Source organism: Accipiter gentilis, chromosome 8 (assembly GCF_929443795.1).
Source record: "Accipiter gentilis chromosome 8, bAccGen1.1, whole genome shotgun sequence".
Lineage (NCBI taxonomy): Eukaryota > Metazoa > Chordata > Aves > Accipitriformes > Accipitridae > Astur > Astur gentilis.
Window position 1 is genome coordinate 27,212,321 of NC_064887.1, and position 21,425 is coordinate 27,233,745.

Here is a 21,425-nt window from a genome sequence, read left to right on the forward strand (position 1 = left end):
CAACCTATTGAGCCCCAGCAAATATCTTAGTTTAACCATGATAAGTTTTACAACAGGACTTGAAATTTTTATTCATTAACAGCATACAAAATTCCTTACTGACATAAATTACATATAGAAGACTAGCAAAAGAGATGATAACAATAACTACAAAAATTTGCTATTTCTAATAATTTCTAAAGAACTCAAAGATCAATGCGTTCATGACTAATCTCAAAGATATGGTGTTGATTTCTTCATCTTCTTTCCTCTCAAAATTATAAGGCAAAGTGTCAAAAAACTGAAATAAAAGAAACAAGAAACCAAAATCTGGATGCAGGTCTTGTGCTTTCACTTGAGTTAACATCTGGCCCACAATGTTCCCTTACACCTAAGGAAACTGTCTCACGATTGTTTTTTCTCCACCTTATATTTAAGTGCACTGTTAAAAAGGAGCTATTTTAGTCTACATCATCTCCTATTAATGGACACCTTGGCACAATACCTGTCATTTCAAACATTTATCAAAATACCTCGGTGTCCTGGTGGTGGATTTATAATTTTTTAAAGGTAGGCTGACTATTACATAGGGCTTTAGGTAATGTTCGAATAATAGATAGTACAGCGCGACATAGTTACTGAGGGTTAGAGCAGAATGCATGAAGTAAACACACAAGGGAGCAGTAAACTAGAAAGAGACAGCAGTGCTAATATATTTCAAAGAGGCAGGAGGGCTCCCTGGCCTGACCATGGCGGGGCGGGGGCAAACAACAGGTTTGCAATGGCTATTAACATCCTGCCACACGGGCGTCTCAATCTTTGACACCGCTCCAGTGAGCAGATCCAGGGGCTGCGTTTTGCCAGCAGGCCCCCTGCCCTCAGCAGCGCGGCGCGCTCTCACGTTTACCTCGGCATTTTCTCACGGCTGACAATGAAATTGGGAAAGGTGCCAAGTCCACGCGCCGCCTGCGTAATTCTCCGAGATATGACCGAATAAGCAAGCCTAACGCACCACAGAGACAAGAGTAGGCTGTGCTGCAGCCACCGTGACGAGGTCCAAGCGATGCTTGGATGTACAGCGTGCTGCTCCTCAGCCGCCTTTGGAACAGCCACAGCGAGCGCTAGTTTGCAGCAAGCCGTTGGGGCTAACGATGGAAGATCTGTTTCTCGATTTGTACAGGCACAAGCTGACTGTGAACCAGGTAACCCGCCAGCTTGACTGCTGTCGTAGGCTGGAATAATTGATTGGCACGGCCCAGCTTCCTCTGCTGACCCAGACCCCGGGTTTGGTTTGTCACAAGAAACAGATAAACTGCCTGTGTGCATAGGCACTGCACGCAGCTGACCGCCCACAGTGTGTGTGTGTCTGGCTGCTCTGGGATACAGAGGGGGCGGGGGTGTCTGTGTATTGGCCTTGGAAATACTGCATTTTAACCTACCCAGGTGTTGGTTTGGGTTCTTCTGTTCGTTTTATCGTCTCCTGTGTTTCTGTGATGCGGGAAGTGGAGTGCTGCACTGCCTTAAAACCCGCCACTGCGTTGCCACTAGTTATGACGTGATAAAGTTACAATCCAATGCACTACGGGAAAAAGCATTACTCTTCAATTTGATTGCCATTTATTATTCACTAGATACAGAGTCACTCATGCTCGAATACCAGGGAATCACATACAGGGGAAACAGTAATGCACAGGCCAAACGGAGAAGGACATTTCTCCTGTGTTACAACTTGGCATTAACATGAATTGCAACGAATGGATCTTCAGCATTGTTACTAATCTGGAAATTAGCCATTCCATCACCAGAAACATGCACCTCTTTTCCAGTGCATCGGTCGTCCTCCTTTTGTCCAGAAATAACATCGCAGTAGGTACCAGCAGGCAGTCCGGTTTGCACATTGACATTCATATTCCTGCGTGAAAATAAGTGAACGCTATTTACCCATTGTTTTCCAAAGAGGTACAGAATAATACAAGAGGTACAAAATAATACCAATCCTGGGTACAGGGTTTTTGAACCTGCTGCTACCCCCTTACTTTGAAGGGCAACGTACAGTGTGAGCTTTCTGATCCTATCCCCGCTTTGCTCCCTACACTCCCGTTCTGGCTCTCTAGACCTGGCATGCAACGGAATGACTAGCTCAGGCTGTAGTGATCACTCTCGTCAGGAGAAGAGGACATTCCCCTTCCCATCAGTATGGCGGATGAGGAACGCTGTGCTTCTCCCTGGGGACACCGCCTCTCCCACTGACTTACCAGTCGTCATTATTAAAGACGATGAAGCCTTTATCACCGCGGCCAAAAGCTACTTGATTGCTGCCGTTGTCCCACCAGTTGGAGAAAGGCTGACCGTCCACCACGTTGCGGAAGATAACCATGTTCCTGAAAATGCAGGGAACTGCTCTCACTGTGGCTGCAAGAGCTCTAAGGCCACAAGGAACATGAAGCAAAAGCAACTGCTTTCACTTATTTTTTTCTCCACAGTGTCCTACTTTATTTGACGCCAGCGATGTTCACAAACCCAGTCGTTGCCACAGGTAGTGTCTGCATTGATTGCAACAGGCTTTGTTGACCCATCCGAGTTACTCGGTGGTCCAACCCAGTCATTGACGTCCTGTAATTAAAAAGAGAACTTTAAAACTTCTTACTGAACATGCAGAGAGCCTCTCTGTAGAGAAAAGCTAGATGGAGCATCAGATTTCCACCTGCTAGATCCAACATGGGACAGAGAAATCACTTCACAAATTGAAATGCACTGGACTGCTTCTCCGGCCCTGTTCTGATCCTTACGCACCATGAATGTATCTATCTTCAGTGTTCCCAGCTTACCCGTCCATTCACAAAAGATCTTGGCCAGCGAAAACTTGACATCACACGTGTGAACCCATATGGGTGAGCAAGCATGAAACCAACGGCCATTTTATAAAGCCTGTTCATTAGACAAAGAAAGGAATGAGACGTGGAAAGAGAAACCATGCCAGAGAACAGAGAGACAAACAAGCAAAAGCAAGAAGCATTGCCCTGACAAGACCAATCCCTTCCTTACCTGGAGTCCCAGAAGGTTAGAATGGAAGCTCCACCAGCCCCATGGCCCCGCTGGTTGTCGTGATTATCCACAAAGACCAGGGCTCTGTCGGAAGGCACGAAGCCCCAGCCTTCTCCCCAGTTCCTAGCCAAAAACACAAAGACTTGAAGCTACCCTGTCAAATGGTGTATCCCGGATAAGTTGCAGCATCGTCATCCTTACTTTAAGTAGGCCATCTTCTCTCCATTCCACTTGCGGATCACTGTCCCCAGTTTTGCACCGTATTTGAACTCTGTCACTCGGCCGTTTCCAAAGTAGTCACTGCCCTTGATCGGCTCTCCACCCAAGTCAATTACCTGGTACAGGAAACAGAAACCGTGCATCTGTTCTTGTCTCAAGAGAGACAAAAATTGCAGTGGACAGTCCTCGACATTAGGTCTCGCTTTACACTGAGAGGAAAAAATACTCGAGTGTGTTTATTTCTGCTATGTAGATCAACTCAAAGTCGATTTAATACATGAGGCACACAGGCAAAGAGATGAGTCAAGAAAGAAAAGGTAAAGTTAAATGACAATCTCTTCTGGACCCATTTTTAAAAAGCAAAACTACTTGTGTTTGCAGGGCTGCTCCAAAGAAATGGCTAGCTTTTTCTGGGGTAAAGTTGGATCAAGATGTATTACTGCCCGTACTCTGAAGGAGGAAGGTAAAAGAGATAGCAAAGACAAACATAAAGGAAAAAAACATGGGGATTACCTCCTGGTAAATGAAAGGTTTTGCTCCTGCAGAAAACCATTTCGTATTTAGATCTTTCAGCTTGTCTAAAATTGCCTTCACATCCCCAGGCCACATATGCTTGGCAGCATCAATTCGGAAGCCTGCTACGCCGATATCAATGAGGTAGTTCATGTACTCGGCAACTTTTGAGCGTACGTAGTCCTTCTCTAGGGCCAGATCAAGAAGGCTAACCAAGCGACAGTCACGGACCTGTGTAATGGAAAAGAGAAAGAAAAAAAGTTTTGAGGTGCCAAACTGTCAGTTTGCAAAACCTTTCAATGAAATGTTTGCATGTTTCCAGCCACAGAATCAATTCTGCTTGGATATCCAATTTGCATAGAAGAGAATTATGCCAAGGTCTGTATGCTGGTTTGGGGTGGGATATAGTTAATTTTCTTCACAGTAGCTAGTATGGGACTATGTTTTGGATTTGTGCTGAAAAGAGTTTTGATAACCCAGGGACGTTTTCATTATTGCTGAGCAGTGCTTACACAGAGCCAAGGCCTTTTCTGCTTCTCACACCAGAAGCTGGCAGGGGACACAGCCGGGATGGCTGACCCCAAGTGACCAGAGGGATATTCCAGACCATATGACGTCATGCTCAGCGTATACAGCCGGCAGGGGAGAAGAAGGAGGCAGGAGGACGTTTGGAGTTATGGCATTCATCTTCCCAAGTAACCGCTATGCGTGATGGAGCCCTGCTTTCCTGGAGATGGCTGAACACCTGCCTGCTGATGGGAGGTGGTGAATGAATTCCTTGGTTTGCTTTGCTTGCATGCACGGCTTTTGCTTTACTTATTAAACTGTCTTTATCTCAACCCGCAAGTTGTCTCACTTTTACTTTTCCGATTATGTCCCCTATCCCACCACGGCGGGAGTGAGCAAGTGGCTGTGTGGTGCTCTAGTTGCCTGCTGGGGTTAAACCACAACAGTCCTTTTTGGCACCCAATGTGGGACCCAAAGGATTTGAGATAGTGACAGGTTTGATTGGAATCTGCTAGGTCGAATTTATAGCTGTGATTGCTGTTTAGCTATTAATTGGCAGGCTCCTGTGCTTGCCATGGGGCTTGCTTGCCTTACTGTATATTAGACTCTAGTGCTTGTTAGTGGCTGCTTTTTTTTTTGGTTTTGCTGTTTGCTGTACTGCTTATCATCTTACTCTACTGTACTTGGGAACAATTTGCTGACAGCAATGGCAATGTGCCTGGCCTGGCAGATGGCCAGGCCATCGCTACTGTTTCTGTGCTGCTGTGCTGGACAGGCTGAAACTCCAGTGTGAACTCGAGTCGAAGGGACCATGACCTGTGGATGAGTCCACGTGGGAGCAGGACACTCCGAAGCCTCTGTGGCCGTGGATAAGCCCATGCCAGAGCAGGTACATCTCGAAGCATCTGTGGCCATGGTTATGTCTGTGCCGCAGCAGGTATACCTCTGAAGGGATTGTGGCCCAAGGATAAGACCATGCTGGAGCAGGTGCACCTCAAAGCGACTGTGGCTGTGGATGAGTCTATGCCGCAGCAGGTGTACCCCTGAGGAGACTGTGGCTTATAAATAAGACTCCACATGGAGCAGGTACAACCCTAAGAAACTGTAGTCTGTGGAGAAATCCAAGCCAGAACAGGGGCAAGGGCAGGAGTTCATTGCAATGTTAAACCCTATGGCGTGGTCCAAAGGGACCAGGGGTGGAGATTGTAATGGAAATACCTTTAAATTTTTGGAACCTGAGATTTGAGTTGCACATTATAGGCGCTCCCATAGCAGGAACCACCTGATCAAATGGAGGACAAGCCTTACAAGAAGCAGTACAAGTGCAGCAGTGACCCAAACTGAGCTGGTTTTGGTGCCCAATAATCACACAACATGCCACCTCTCCTGTCTTGAGTGACTACCTGTCCTGGTTTTGGCTGGGATAGACTTAATTGTCTTTCTAGTAGCTAGTATAGTGCTATGTTCTGGATTCAGTATGAGAAGAGTGTTGATTACACACTGATGTTTTCAGTCGTTGCTAAATAGTGTTTATACTCAGTCAAGGATTTTTTCAGCTTCTCACGCCCAGCCAGCAAGAAGGCTGGAGGGACACGAGAAGTTGGGAGGGGACACAGCCAGGACAGCTGACCCAAACTGGCCAAAGGAATGTTCCATAACATGTGATGTCACATCTAGCATAGGAACTGGAGGGGGAGAATTGGCTGGGGAGGGGCAGATCGCTACTCAGGGCCTGACTAGGCATCGGTCGGTGAGAAATTGCATTGTGCATCTCTTGTTTTGTATATTCCAATTCTATTATTATTATTGTTGTTGTTGTTATTATATCATTGTTGTTGTTGTTGTTGTTGTTGTTATTGTCATTTGATTATTATCATTATTATCATTATTATTTTCTGCCTTTCTGTCCTATCAAACTATCTTTATCTCGACCCACAAGTTTTACCTTTTTTTCCCGATTCTCTCCCCCATCCCACTGGTTGGCAGAGCGAGGAGTAAGCGAGCAGCTGCGTAGTGCTTAGTTGCTGGCTGTGGTTAAACGACAACACCACCATAACAGATGGAGCCCAAAGTCATGGTCTAAATGAACTCAGTGGCCATTTGTGGACATTTTAAAGACATTTTACAGGGGTGGTCCACAGACTAAGGGAAGGATATCTGTGTATATATTAAAGGATGAGGAGGGTGGTGGTGGCTAATGAGGTTGTCTTGGATAGTGTGGTACCTGAGCATGGCATAAATGGTATGGAATAAGGGGTGGAGAACGTGCTGGTTTGGGGTGGGATAGAGTTAATTTTCTTCACAGTAGCTAGTATGGGACTACGTTTTGGATTTGTGCTGAAAAGAGTGTTGATAACCCAGGGACGTTTTCGTTATTGCTGAGCAGTGCTTACACAGAGCCAAGGCCTTTGCTTCTCACACCACCACCCCCACCCACCCCCCCCCCAGCGAGCAGGCTGGGGGTGCACAAGAAGTCGGCAGGGGACACAGCCGGGACAGCTGAGCCCAAGTGACCAGAGGGATATTCCAGACCATATGACATCATGCTCAGCATATAAAGCTGGGGGAAGAAGAAGGAAGCAGGGGGACATTTGGAGTTACTGCATTCAACTTCCCAAGTAACCGCTATGTGTGATGGAGCCCTGCTTTCTTGGAGACGGCTGAACACCTGCCTGCCGATGGGAGGTGGTGAATGAAGTCCGTGGTTTGCTTTGCTTGTGCATGTGTGGCTTTTGCTTTACTTATTAAACTGTCTTTATCCCAACCCGCAAGTTTTCTCACTTCTATTCTTCCAATTCTCTCCCCTATTCTGCCATGGCGGTGGTGAGTGAGCAGCTGTGTGGTGTTTAATTGTTGGCTGGGGTTAAACCATAACAGTCTGCAGCAAGACATAGGTAAATTTACTGTACAGCTCAATACTCAAGTTAGGACATTTGGTGAAGGATATCACCTGTCCCTGTGCAGGTGTCATCAGAACTGAGAATGAGAAAAAGCATGGTCTATTGTAACAAAGCGGCCAAAGGAAGAGCAGTAACCTTGAGAAAGTACTGCCACACATTCCATCTACAAAAAGAGAAAGTCACTCAACCAGGGTACCGTCTTGCACTGCTGTCATCTTCTGGGGGAGTGGACGGGGGGCTCATTCTCAAGATCAGCTGAGTTTAAAAGCTACAAGAAAGAGCTCACCAGCTGAGCTGAGTACACTGGGCTCAGTTCAGGAGCAAACTGCCGACATACATGCCAATGTGAAACATGCGGGAGGGTCCTTGATTTCTCAGTACTGAAAATATTTTGCATCATGAGTACCCCTCCTGTACCTATTTTCACTATTTCTGTCACTTGGCAGATGACTAAGCACAGGTTTTGTGAGAAACTACCCCTTTTGGACTTACTGTAACGTTTATGGAACAGGTTAAAAAAAAAAATAATGAAAAGAGATTTCAAACTTTTGCCAGAGAAAGTTACCTGATAGATATCGCCATAATTTTCAATTTCTCCACTTCCAGTTTGACATTTGCCATCATTGAAATCCCAGCCAGAGTATGGCACAGCTGGAAAATCTCTGTTCCCAGCATCAAAATAACTTCCACAAGTAGAATGCGTGCCTGAGCCACCCGCAGCCCCACACATGTGGTTGACAACAGCATCCACATAAATATGAACCTGGAAAAGCAGTAAGTGCATTTCAGTATGTTTTGTAATGATGGTGAAGTGATAGCCAGAGCTTTACCACATCACTATTAGTTCCACCTTTTTTTCCCCCTTCAGTTTATGCCTCCTTTGAGGACAGCAGCAATAACTTCCCTCAGCTGATGCAGCACTTCTTGCCGTATCAGATACAGATTTTCAAGGCACTTACTCCAACATTGTTGCATCTGGTCACCATGTCTCTGAATTCATTTTCATTTCCTGATCGAGTACAGAGCTTGTAGCTGACAGGCTGGTACCTCTCCCACCAGGGTCTGTTTGGGTTAGTAATGACAATATTTTCATTTGGAGGTGAAACCTGCAGATGAAATTGTGCACTTTGATAAGAAATCAGTTGGGTTTATTTCAACCTTTTAAGGGCAAAACCGGCGCTCAGCACCTCTGCCCTCAGAGAAAGGCTAGCGCCCAAGCCAGTCTCTCTCCCACAGCATAAGCTCAGGTCTGGGAGATGTCCGTCTAGTAGACAGGCAAGAAAGCTTTCTTTTCCTTCCTGTGGGCTGCCCAGATCCAGCATGGGCCTGCTTTCAAGGACACATGCATCAGAGGGTGAAGACACAAGAATTATTTTTACCTGGAATAGTGGCATCCTTGGGAAAGCCAAAACTCACTGCTTATGCACTTCCCTCAGGACAAGGTTAAAGAGGAAAACTTAGCTTTGCAGGGGAAGCATTTCAGAGGAAAGCATGCCCCTTTGTAACTGACCTGCTGGAGATACAATGTCACTGGCTGGCCCTGCAGGCTCTACTACTTACACACACACACACACACACACCCCGCCTCTACTTCCAACACCAAAGTTACTTGGAGCCGGCTATCTCTGACTCAGGCTTTTTGATTTATTAATCAAATGCTACAGTGCAATTTGCCTACCTACTTACAGGCAACAACTTACCTGAACGCCTCCAAATCCATTAGGCGCTAAATAGCGTTCACACTCAAGAGCAATATCCACCCAGCGCCATTCAAAGAGATGGACAATAGACGTCCTCCCAGCCTGAGTATTGGGGTCGTACTGCGCCCAGCAAAACCCTACAGCTGTGAGTAGGAGAAGGACTTGCATGATGCCTTCAGTATGAGGCTGTGATCTCTCCACTAGCAGTTTATACACCTGCAAGAAGACAAAGTTCCTATTGCAGCTGTCGAAATTCACAGAGATCAATGTTATCAGCTATTATTCAGCTAGCTAGCTCGATATCATTGTTCTGTTTTGTTTTTTCCTGGATTGCCCAACAGCTGAAGATAAAATACCTTTTCACAGTGATTATACATTATCATAAACCCAGCAGTCTGTGAGCAGTGCACCCCAATTCAGAATTGTACTCCTTCCAATCATGTAAACAAAGATACTTTATCAAAAGTATTCCAAAACATAACACATAGGCCCTCAAAGAGGGCTCTGGAAGGTGAAAGGAAAGGGAGGTAATTAAAAGACAACTGCAAATCTAACAGCTATAGGAGAATGAATGAGTTTGCCAGCACCCAGGGGTATCTAGCTCTCAGGACTGGTCCAAGCTCAAACCAGGGTACCTGATCAGCCACTCTCAGTCAATAGCAGCTATAGCATGCAACACGTCCTGGGGCTTCACCAGGTGAATCACACTGGTAACTAGAAACTGACCCCTTCTCATGCCTGAAGTTTTTCAATCATCGTTGCCCCATCCCTGCTAGGAACTGTTACAGGTTTTCTTCACGTGGTCTTGCAGAGCAACTTTTGCTCTACCTGATTGAAAGCGATCAGACCTGCCAGTGTTTTCCTCTCCAACGGAGACCTTGCATAAGCTTTCATCTCACTTTGAATGACCAATGAGTCACCTGAATCAAGGCAGGCAACCCAGAATCAGAGGTAAAGTGATACTGCAGATGAATTTTAGCTGCCTGACATAAAACTGAATTTGAAAGCGAGAGCTGTGGCCCAAGTGCCTTCTGGCTTTTCCTGCAATTTCCTGCTTCAAAAAAAACCTGCTGACTTTTGCTGATGACTTAATTTCAGGTCCTCATTTGGAACTGACTTATAGGATTGAGGTCTAAGCACCAATGCTTCATGAATAAGCTCAAGTCATGCCAGTGATAAAACAACACTCTGAGAGAATACAAAGACCAGAAAATCCCTGACGTCTGATGAATATCTGGGAGGAAAACAAAAAGTTCACAAAACGGCACATCTACTCCAAGAGAAAAGAAACCTCAGTGCGCTTTGTACCCGAACTGCCTCTAGTATGTTCTTTCTGAAAGTAGCCATGCCATTGAATATGTCACATGCATCCTTCTTTTTCCCAGAATTTGTCCTCAAGGACAAAACGCAGAAGCAGCTTCCATTTACCCACCTGTTCATTTCCATATCCCAGACCATCTGAAAGGTCTCTTTTTTCACTACAGCGATGAAATAGTAAATTACTGCAAATGATCTTGCCTACTCCCTAACAGTAAGGTACCAGTGAGATGATTGCACCTTGTGATTACTAATTCAGTGAGAAGAGACGCGCCACCCCCACCCCCTCAATATTACCAAGAGCAACCAAATGTGCCTGAGGTTAATTTTTACATCACCATTCCCTGTGGGGTTCCACTGATGTGATAGCATGTCACTGCATAAAATTCAGCTTCCAGTGTCATGCATTTGCCACTGAAATACATTGCTATCAGCCCAGGAGGGTAAGGCCCCATCCCTGATAGCCTGATGCGATGGATGGCCAGTCCACTGGCAAGGGAACTGGGAGCCTTCACGTGACAGGCTGCTCAGCAGCTCAAGCTGAACAGGCTGCAATATTTTAGCATGCTGAGGAAATGCCTGAGGGCAGGAGAGGTGGCCATCCAGCACCGATGATTTATGAGTCTTTCTGAAGTATAACCCCAAGTAGAAAGTATTTAACGTGCAGTTTCAATCACAGCATCTGTTGTGGTATGGTAAAATTGTCAGGTGCTTCACAAATTGGCTCTGATCTTCAGGGGAGTTGAAGCTTTGGGCAGACAAGACATTGGAGGGGTTTGGCTTTGTTTTGAAAGCCCATGTTTTAATTCATTTGATCCCCCAGTATCATTGGAAACCTGGTTGTGAGAAACGGGAGGATGTGGGTTCTAGACATTGAAAAGAGAGCCTTTTATTTGCAAGCTTTTGCACTGCAAACCTAAAAAGGCAGGCCTGCTTTTATATGTCCTTATATGGTCATGGCACAGCTCTGTCAATCAAACACACAATCGATGCCTTGCTGCAACGCCAGCATTTTCCCAACACGCTGTTGCAGTTTCACAAGACCTACCAGCATGTGACTGACCGATAAGCCCCTGTAAAGGAATAAGGCTCAGAGGGGACAGGCAAGAGTGACTTGCCCAGGAAGCTCAGGGAATAATGCAGGCTGAGACTGTCCACAGGTGTTGCAAAGAATGCTGACTTTATCTCAACACAGAGAGGGCTGGAAGGTGGCCTTTATTTTAGATAAGCAGCTATGTCAGCTGCGTGCGTCAGCTGGCAGTGTAACTATTTCTCCCCGAGTTAATTAAAAGAGTGACTGTCTCCCTGGTTTAGCCACACCAGCATGGGGAGGAGTGTACACATGACTCAGCACAACCGAAATTATAAAAACTAAACAATTAACAGAAGATTTTTGGAGATAGCAACAGGCTTTAGCTGGATTCAACCCACATATTCCTTTCCAGTGACTGGGAACATCCAGCATCCTGATGGTGAGTATATTATAGAGATCACATCGATACTGTGATTGAACTGTACATTGCAACTGTTTTATTCTTGCTAAGTGTAACTTACATTTGTCTTGTGATTTCAGTATATTTTGTATCACACTGCTAGAGGAAGTATCTAGCACCAATTATCTTAAAGTAAGTGAATTTGACGTTAAACTTGACAACCTGCACATGTGGAATATCTAAAAGGAGCTGATCAGAGCATATGGGACTCTGACACAGCCAGAGCAATCTCAATGCAGTTGTCTGCCTCCCTGCTGTTTAGCTTGACCAAATGAATACTCAATATTGTTGTGCTCTGTCATAACAATGGCTTGAGGGGCTTCAAAGATGGTTAAGTGTCCCTGTGTATTAAACACAGCATTCAACTATTCCCAGACAGGTTGTTAAAACCAACGTAAAAGACTAAGGGAGATGACGGTCTTAAAGATGCCCAGTTAGTGATATTAGATTTGAATTATCATCTTTTAAAAGAAGAACATGTCTACATTTATTGCTACTCACCAGACAGGTGAGTATCATAACATGCTGCAAAGTTAGAATTGTCCTCCTCTCAGTAAAGAAACAGTTCTCAAATTTCAGTGGTATCTGCCATAGCAAGTCCACTGGAAATCCCAGGAAGGGTGGGAAACAGTTGTTTCAGAGAAGCAGAGAAAGAGCCAGTACAAGAAAAGATTAAACCATCATAGCTGTAGGACCTAAAAAATCATGACAATTTCCACAACATCTTGACTGTAAATTCTCAGCCACCAGGATACTGCCACTATCGCACACTACGTGAGAGGTCATGCTTTTGGACCAGCTTTCCCAAAAATTGACTTTGGGGATGTTCTAGCACAACATAGGTGCAAACCCATCCCTTTATCACCCCAGTTTGCATGAACAAGTGGAGCCAGTCTGTTTCAAAGAGGCAGGAGGGCTCCCTGGCCTGACCATGGCGGGGCGGGGGCAAACAACAGGTTTGCAATGGCTATTAACATCCTGCCACACGGGCGTCTCAATCTTTGACACCGCTCCAGTGAGCAGATCCAGGGGCTGCGTTTTGCCAGCAGGCCCCCTGCCCTCAGCAGCGCGGCGCGCTCTCACGTTTACCTCGGCATTTTCTCACGGCTGACAATGAAATTGGGAAAGGTGCCAAGTCCACGCGCCGCCTGCGTAATTCTCCGAGATATGACCGAATAAGCAAGCCTAACGCACCACAGAGACAAGAGTAGGCTGTGCTGCAGCCACCGTGACGAGGTCCAAGCGATGCTTGGATGTACAGCGTGCTGCTCCTCAGCCGCCTTTGGAACAGCCACAGCGAGCGCTAGTTTGCAGCAAGCCGTTGGGGCTAACGATGGAAGATCTGTTTCTCGATTTGTACAGGCACAAGCTGACTGTGAACCAGGTAACCCGCCAGCTTGACTGCTGTCGTAGGCTGGAATAATTGATTGGCACGGCCCAGCTTCCTCTGCTGACCCAGACCCCGGGTTTGGTTTGTCACAAGAAACAGATAAACTGCCTGTGTGCATAGGCACTGCACGCAGCTGACCGCCCACAGTGTGTGTGTGTCTGGCTGCTCTGGGATACAGAGGGGGCGGGGGTGTCTGTGTATTGGCCTTGGAAATACTGCATTTTAACCTACCCAGGTGTTGGTTTGGGTTCTTCTGTTCGTTTTATCGTCTCCTGTGTTTCTGTGATGCGGGAAGTGGAGTGCTGCACTGCCTTAAAACCCGCCACTGCGTTGCCACTAGTTATGACGTGATAAAGTTACAATCCAATGCACTACGGGAAAAAGCATTACTCTTCAATTTGATTGCCATTTATTATTCACTAGATACAGAGTCACTCATGCTCGAATACCAGGGAATCACATACAGGGGAAACAGTAATGCACAGGCCAAACGGAGAAGGACATTTCTCCTGTGTTACAACTTGGCATTAACATGAATTGCAACGAATGGATCTTCAGCATTGTTACTAATCTGGAAATTAGCCATTCCATCACCAGAAACATGCACCTCTTTTCCAGTGCATCGGTCGTCCTCCTTTTGTCCAGAAATAACATCGCAGTAGGTACCAGCAGGCAGTCCGGTTTGCACATTGACATTCATATTCCTGCGTGAAAATAAGTGAACGCTATTTACCCATTGTTTTCCAAAGAGGTACAGAATAATACAAGAGGTACAAAATAATACCAATCCTGGGTACAGGGTTTTTGAACCTGCTGCTACCCCCTTACTTTGAAGGGCAACGTACAGTGTGAGCTTTCTGATCCTATCCCCGCTTTGCTCCCTACACTCCCGTTCTGGCTCTCTAGACCTGGCATGCAACGGAATGACTAGCTCAGGCTGTAGTGATCACTCTCGTCAGGAGAAGAGGACATTCCCCTTCCCATCAGTATGGCGGATGAGGAACGCTGTGCTTCTCCCTGGGGACACCGCCTCTCCCACTGACTTACCAGTCGTCATTATTAAAGACGATGAAGCCTTTATCACCGCGGCCAAAAGCTACTTGATTGCTGCCGTTGTCCCACCAGTTGGAGAAAGGCTGACCGTCCACCACGTTGCGGAAGATAACCATGTTCCTGAAAATGCAGGGAACTGCTCTCACTGTGGCTGCAAGAGCTCTAAGGCCACAAGGAACATGAAGCAAAAGCAACTGCTTTCACTTATTTTTTTCTCCACAGTGTCCTACTTTATTTGACGCCAGCGATGTTCACAAACCCAGTCGTTGCCACAGGTAGTGTCTGCATTGATTGCAACAGGCTTTGTTGACCCATCCGAGTTACTCGGTGGTCCAACCCAGTCATTGACGTCCTGTAATTAAAAAGAGAACTTTAAAACTTCTTACTGAACATGCAGAGAGCCTCTCTGTAGAGAAAAGCTAGATGGAGCATCAGATTTCCACCTGCTAGATCCAACATGGGACAGAGAAATCACTTCACAAATTGAAATGCACTGGACTGCTTCTCCGGCCCTGTTCTGATCCTTACGCACCATGAATGTATCTATCTTCAGTGTTCCCAGCTTACCCGTCCATTCACAAAAGATCTTGGCCAGCGAAAACTTGACATCACACGTGTGAACCCATATGGGTGAGCAAGCATGAAACCAACGGCCATTTTATAAAGCCTGTTCATTAGACAAAGAAAGGAATGAGACGTGGAAAGAGAAACCATGCCAGAGAACAGAGAGACAAACAAGCAAAAGCAAGAAGCATTGCCCTGACAAGACCAATCCCTTCCTTACCTGGAGTCCCAGAAGGTTAGAATGGAAGCTCCACCAGCCCCATGGCCCCGCTGGTTGTCGTGATTATCCACAAAGACCAGGGCTCTGTCGGAAGGCACGAAGCCCCAGCCTTCTCCCCAGTTCCTAGCCAAAAACACAAAGACTTGAAGCTACCCTGTCAAATGGTGTATCCCGGATAAGTTGCAGCATCGTCATCCTTACTTTAAGTAGGCCATCTTCTCTCCATTCCACTTGCGGATCACTGTCCCCAGTTTTGCACCGTATTTGAACTCTGTCACTCGGCCGTTTCCAAAGTAGTCACTGCCCTTGATCGGCTCTCCACCCAAGTCAATTACCTGGTACAGGAAACAGAAACCGTGCATCTGTTCTTGTCTCAAGAGAGACAAAAATTGCAGTGGACAGTCCTCGACATTAGGTCTCGCTTTACACTGAGAGGAAAAAATACTCGAGTGTGTTTATTTCTGCTATGTAGATCAACTCAAAGTCGATTTAATACATGAGGCACACAGGCAAAGAGATGAGTCAAGAAAGAAAAGGTAAAGTTAAATGACAATCTCTTCTGGACCCATTTTTAAAAAGCAAAACTACTTGTGTTTGCAGGGCTGCTCCAAAGAAATGGCTAGCTTTTTCTGGGGTAAAGTTGGATCAAGATGTATTACTGCCCGTACTCTGAAGGAGGAAGGTAAAAGAGATAGCAAAGACAAACATAAAGGAAAAAAACATGGGGATTACCTCCTGGTAAATGAAAGGTTTTGCTCCTGCAGAAAACCATTTCGTATTTAGATCTTTCAGCTTGTCTAAAATTGCCTTCACATCCCCAGGCCACATATGCTTGGCAGCATCAATTCGGAAGCCTGCTACGCCGATATCAATGAGGTAGTTCATGTACTCGGCAACTTTTGAGCGTACGTAGTCCTTCTCTAGGGCCAGATCAAGAAGGCTAACCAAGCGACAGTCACGGACCTATATAAAAATTCTGAAATGAAACATTTTTCACCTAATAAACTAAATGTAGTTTTCTACATACTTTTTTAATTTTGTTACCTACAGGACAATGCCAAGTAAAACCTTCACTAGCCATTGTTCACCATGCATATCTTTGCCTTGGACAGTTATCTTGCATCGTCACCTACACAGAAGGTGTATTAAGAAGTCTGCAGTCACCCAGCTTACACAGCTGTAGGTGTTGAAGGATTATAATAGAGCAGCAAACCATTCAATCTATAATCAGCTTTTAATGAAAGTATAGGGCAAGAATATGATAAATTATTTTTACTACAGTGTATTAAGGCACAGATTCATTACTATTTCAAGTGCACGCATTTGTTCTCTGATGTAGGAAAGATTTCTAGAAATTACGTTTCTAAATCTTTTAAAGATCTTGAGTTATTATAGCCTTACAAAACATTAAACTCCTGGTTTTGGTCCCCTTTTTGTCTTTGTTTCCAGTAAATACAAAATGATGGGCATCAATTTTCATCAAAAGAATACTTTAAACATACACTGAATATACTGAAGTGCTTTTTTTAATAACTTTCACGATGGGTTTCCATGGCTATCTGCCTGGAGAGAGCAAGGTGCATCAGCCTGTGTTGCACACTGTACTAAAGAATTGGCTATAAAGATGCTCCTTTAGAACTTCTCAAGAATTCAGGGACATTTAAAGTCTCCCCTTCTGTCATTCCTCCAAAATCCATCTCCCCTCAACTCAGATTCAGGAAAGATCAAATGCATTTCAAAGGCATAAGACATTATTCAAGAAAGATAGGTATTTTTCTTTATAAAATAATTTTTCATTCTGTGGTAGTTTTAAAGTCCTGACCTCGTAATCTGATACAGAGGAACAGACAGACTCCTAGGAAGAGAAATCTCTAAACAGAAGGTTGATTTTCAAGATTTTAGCATTACTATTCTTTATGAAATTCTAACCTCTATCTTCTGAAATGGAGACCAAAGAAAACTTCCAAATTACAATAAAAGGCAAGTAATAACTCCTACTTTTTCTTTTAAACACAAAAAACCCCCCACAAGATAATCCCTAAATAGATTTTATGAGCTTTAAAACTGTCTTTACAAAGTATCTAAGCACATTTGTCTAAATCTGAAATTGAGCCATTGGCTCAAGTAGAGCTATCCCTTTAAGAAATGATGTTCCTGATAGCAACGCTAACCTCTATTATCAATTTGGATGGTTTTCCATGAGGGTTTTTGTTTTGTTTTGTTCTTTAAAAATGTCTGACAGTAAAGGGTAGCAAAGAATCCACAGCCCAGGAATGGATGTACATGAAAAATATATTTATAATTCTAGGTTTACCTGAGATATATCATGATAGTTCTCAATGTCTCCACTTCTAGATTTACATTTACCATCATTGAAGTCCCAGCCAGAATATGGCACAGCTGGAAAATCCTCAGTCTTTGCATTGAAGTAGCTTCCACAAGTAGCATGGTTGCCTGCACCAGCATTAGTTCCGCACATATGGTTGATTACTGCATCCACATAAATATGTACCTAGAGAACAGTATTCACATTTTGAGAAAGCTACTTCCCAAGGCACCACTAATTAACGTTCTCTCTCTTACCTCCTGCCCTATGCCCCCTCTTGCTGCTTGCTTGCTTCTGCCAACATTTTATTTAAAATATTTCTCTTTTATTAATATACAGCAATGGTGATACAACATCCACCTCAACAGATAGGCAGATAACATTGCACCTATTTTTAAAAAGGGTAGAAAAAAGGACCCTGGGAACTGCTGACCTGTCAGCCTCACCTCTGTGCCTGGGAAGATCATGGAACAAAACCTCCTAGAAGCTATGCTAAAACACATGAAGGACAGGAAGGTGATTTGAGAAAGCCAGCATGACTTCACCAAGGGCAAGCCCTGCCTGACCAACCTAGTGGCCTTCTATGATGGAGTGACTAATCAGTGGACAAGGGAAGAGCTATGGATATAGTCTACCTGGACCTCTGTAAGGCCTTTGACACGGTCCCCCCACAACATCTCTCTAGATTGGAGAGAGAAGGATTTGATGGGTAGACTGTTCAGTGGATGAGGTATTGGTTGGATGTCACATCCAGAGGGTAGTGGTCAAAGGCTCAATGTCCAGATGGAGATCAGTGACAACTGGTATTCCTCAGGGGGCTGTATTGGGACCAGTACTGTTTAACACCTTCATCAACGACATAGTGGGATCGAGCACACCCTCAACAAGTTTGCAGATGACACCAAGCTGAGTGCTGTGACTGACACACCTGAGGGACAGGATGCCATCCAGAGGGACCTGGACAAGCTTGAGAAGTGGGCCCATGTGAACCTCATGAGGTGCAACAAGGCCAAGTGCAAGGTCCTGCACCTGGGTTGGGGCAATCGCCAGTGTCAATCCAGACTGGGGGATGAAGGAATTGAGAGCAGCCCTGTGGAGGACAGCTTGGGGGTACTGGTGGATAAAAAGCTGGACACGAGCAGGCATGTGTGATCACAGCCCAGAAGGCCCACCATGTCCTGGGCTGCATCAAAAGAAGTGTGGCCAGCAAGTCGAGGGCAGTGACTCTCCCCCTCTACTCCTCTCTGGTGAGACCCCACCTGGAGTACCGCACTCAGCTGCAGAGTCCTCAGCACAGGAAAGACATGGACCTGTTGGAGCAGGTCCAGAGGAGGGCCACGAAAATGATCAGAGGGTTGGAGCACCTCTGCTATGAAGAAAGACTGAGAGAGTTGGGGTTGTTCAGCCTGGAGAAGAGAAGGCTCCAGGAAGACATTATTGCAGCCTTTCAGTATTTAAAGGAGGCCTATATGAAAGATGGGGACAAACTTTTTAGCAGGGCCTGTTGTGGTAGCACAAGGGGTAATAGTTTTAAACTAAAGGAGGGTAGGTTTAGAATAGATATAAGGAAGAAATTTTTTACAATGAGGGTGGCAAAACACAGGAACAGGTTGCCCAGAGAGGTGGCAGATGCCCCGTCCCTGGAAACATTCAAGGCTGGGTTGGATGGGGCTTTGAGCAACCTGATCTAGTTCAAGATATCCCTGCTCACTGCAGGGGGGTGGGATAGATGACCGTTAAAGGTCCCTTCCAACCCAAACTATTCTATGATTCTATGAAAAAAACCTCAACTTCACTTCAGTGCTACCATGTCTTCCCTTTTAAATTACTGGTTGTCTATATCCTTGCATTGTTAACACCAGAAGGTTTTCAAACCACTTACTCCAACATTGTTGCACCTGGTCACCATGTCTCTAAATTCAGTTTCATTTCCAGATCGCGAGCACAGCTTGTAGCTGACGGGCTGGTATCTTTCCCACCATGGTTGCCAGGGGTCAGTAACAATAACATTTTCATTTGGAGGTGAAATCTGTGAATAAGATGGTGTCTCTTAGTAACGGGATACTGATAATGGTTTATTTGTTTGCCCAGTATTGTTAGAGAAAGCATATAAAATAGAAAATCAGGTTCGTTTAATGGAAGACACAATACCTAACCCATGTAGATTCTCAGTATCCTCTGCCTACACTGTACCAGGCTGAAAATAAAAGACTTAAGCGTGTATCTTCAGTGGGTAGAAACATACTATAAAAATGATGTCCATGGACATAGTGTCCTAATTATCTTCGTGAATGCAGGCCTCAAAGATCAAAAGAAGGGTCTGAAATCTGAAGGACTAGGTCAGTAGAGATAGCCCTGAATCAGGGAGGAAGTGACTGCAGAACAACTGACATAACATCCTGCCCTTACAATTGATCTAACTTCCCACTTCCGTAATGTTTTGGATAAAAGTGTTCTTGACGTGAGACTTGTCATAATTTCCAGATAAGCTATACCTCTTCCTTTTATAGACTCTTTCCAGGATACTTTTAAGGCAACAAGCTTTTGCTGCTACCTCCAAGTCTCTGGGCATAACCACCTGGTCCCACCATTTCCCACAAAGATTCCTAGACTGCAGCCTACTTAGCTGCCATGCCTTTGTGACCCGCTCAGCAAGTCTGCATCTGAAAAAAACTTTCTGAGACCCTGTCACACCATGGATTAAAAAGATATCCAAGTGTATACCATAGTCTGAGAAATCAGTTTAAAATCAATCAGGCCTGTGCCTTGAAAGAAGGTTGCAAAGAAAAGATGTGGTATTTGAAAATTATGGGAAAGTTCTCACTGAGGCCAACTTGCAGACTCCTGAGTTACAAGAGATAAGCAGACTTCTCTCGCCAATTTTTCCTGAGCAATCTGACAAACAAACTGAAATAGTTTAATAGGTGACTGCTCTCCAGCCGTACTACCCCACCCATCTGATACTACTGGTTCCACAGGAACGTGTGTCTGTTGTTCAGATAGAACAGATTCACATTGACACATCTCCACCAGAACCTGCGTTCATTCCATTTCTGCCTTCTCACACCAGGTTGCTGCAAAGGAGGGTCTCTTAATGGCTTACTCTGCCACTAGGCTTTACAGAAAGAAACTTGCCAGTCTGGGTGAACACAATTAGCAGCCTTTTATATATATTTATTCAAAACCTTCAGCCCTTTGGTATTCTCTTTGAGAGCCCGTTTTCTCAGTCATAGTTTCATTTTATGGTTATCCAGCTCTTAAGAGCTTCCCTTGATTTAAATAATATCAAGCAGATAAACGTAGGTTACTCTTCACAGCAGTAAAAAAAAGATTAAACAGTGATATGCAATTCTAATTCATCAAAATGTAATAGCACAGAGTGCAAAACATGCACTTTGGAGCAATGAAATAAATTCACGCTTACATGATGATGGCTGAAGAATGTATTTGTCAGCATTTACTACTTCCATTACCCATTTCTATTTTTCTTTCTCAGTACCTGTCCTTTGGTGAATTGAACATTTTCTCTGAAAAACAAATTATCATCTATGTAGCAATTTTACTACCTACTGATAGGAACAGACATACCTGAACTCCTCCAAATCCATTAGGAGCTAAATAGCGTTCACACTCAAGAGCAATATCCACCCAGCGCCATTCAAAGAGATGTACAATAGACGTCCTCCCAGCCTGAGTATTGGGGTCGTACTGTGCCCAGCAAACCCCTACAATTAACAGAAGAAAACAGATACCCATCCTGTGCTCTGTGGCCCGTTGCACTCTTCTTACTGCCTATTTATGCTCCTGCAAGAGAGTGAAGTACACATTACGAAATACACATTTAAAAGTAAATGCCTGTCATGGTTTAAGCCCAGCCAGCAACTAGGCACCACGCAGCCACTTGCTCACTCCCACTCACAGTGGGATGGGGAGAAAAATCAGAAGAAACCTAAAACTTGTGGGTTGAGATAAAAACAATTTAATAACTAAAGTAAAATAAAGTATAATACTAACAATAATAACTGTAACGTAAAGGTATATAATAATAAAACCAAACCAAACCCAAGAAAAGACAAAGTGATGCACAGTGCTGACCAATGCCCACGCAGCGATTGGCCCCTCCTGGCCAACTCCCCCCAGTTTATATACTGAGCATGGCATCCTATGGTGTGGAATATGCCTTTGGCTAGTTTGGGTCA

General features: G+C 44.8%; 2 protein-coding genes across 2 annotated transcripts; both read right to left on the bottom strand.

Annotated features, from left to right (window-relative positions):
• Window positions 1-1,573: 1,573 nt before the first annotated feature.
• On the bottom strand, window positions 1,574-13,384 carry LOC126041560 (pancreatic alpha-amylase). The gene is made up of 11 exons (XM_049807415.1): window positions 13,295-13,384; window positions 8,864-9,079; window positions 8,123-8,269; window positions 7,729-7,926; window positions 3,757-3,987; window positions 3,226-3,359; window positions 3,025-3,147; window positions 2,808-2,907; window positions 2,471-2,592; window positions 2,235-2,360; window positions 1,574-1,891 (listed from the first exon to the last, which is right to left on the bottom strand). The coding sequence occupies exons 2-11, from the start codon at window positions 9,029-9,031 to the stop codon at window positions 1,702-1,704; spliced, it is 1,539 nt and encodes a 512-aa protein (XP_049663372.1). The 5' UTR covers window positions 9,032-9,079; window positions 13,295-13,384; the 3' UTR covers window positions 1,574-1,701.
• A 65-nt stretch (window positions 13,385-13,449) lies between these two features.
• On the bottom strand, window positions 13,450-20,985 carry LOC126041559 (pancreatic alpha-amylase-like). The gene is made up of 10 exons (XM_049807414.1): window positions 20,815-20,985; window positions 19,109-19,255; window positions 17,215-17,412; window positions 15,633-15,863; window positions 15,102-15,235; window positions 14,901-15,023; window positions 14,684-14,783; window positions 14,347-14,468; window positions 14,111-14,236; window positions 13,450-13,767 (listed from the first exon to the last, which is right to left on the bottom strand). Exons 1-10 carry the CDS (start codon window positions 20,980-20,982, stop codon window positions 13,578-13,580), a joined length of 1,539 nt encoding a protein of 512 aa, XP_049663371.1. The 5' UTR covers window positions 20,983-20,985; the 3' UTR covers window positions 13,450-13,577.
• Between the last annotated feature and the right edge of the window lie 440 nt (window positions 20,986-21,425).

Excerpts from the sequence above, each read along its gene's own strand:
- LOC126041559 (XM_049807414.1), bottom strand. The coding sequence starts at position 20,982 with ATGGGTATCTGTTTTCTTCTGTTAATTGTAGGGGTTTGCTGGGCACAG. Across the intron at positions 17,413-19,108 it reads CCAGGTGCAACAATGTTGGA|GTACATATTTATGTGGATGC; the intron begins GTAAGTGGTTTG and ends ACTGTTCTCTAG. Across the intron at positions 15,864-17,214 it reads ACTATCATGATATATCTCAG|GTCCGTGACTGTCGCTTGGT; the intron begins GTAAACCTAGAA and ends ATTTTTATATAG.
- LOC126041560 (XM_049807415.1), bottom strand. The coding sequence starts at position 9,031 with ATGCAAGTCCTTCTCCTACTCACAGCTGTAGGGTTTTGCTGGGCGCAG. Across the intron at positions 8,270-8,863 it reads ATGGATTTGGAGGCGTTCAG|GTTTCACCTCCAAATGAAAA; the intron begins GTAAGTTGTTGC and ends TTTCATCTGCAG. Across the intron at positions 3,148-3,225 it reads GAGAAGATGGCCTACTTAAA|GAACTGGGGAGAAGGCTGGG; the intron begins GTAAGGATGACG and ends GTTTTTGGCTAG.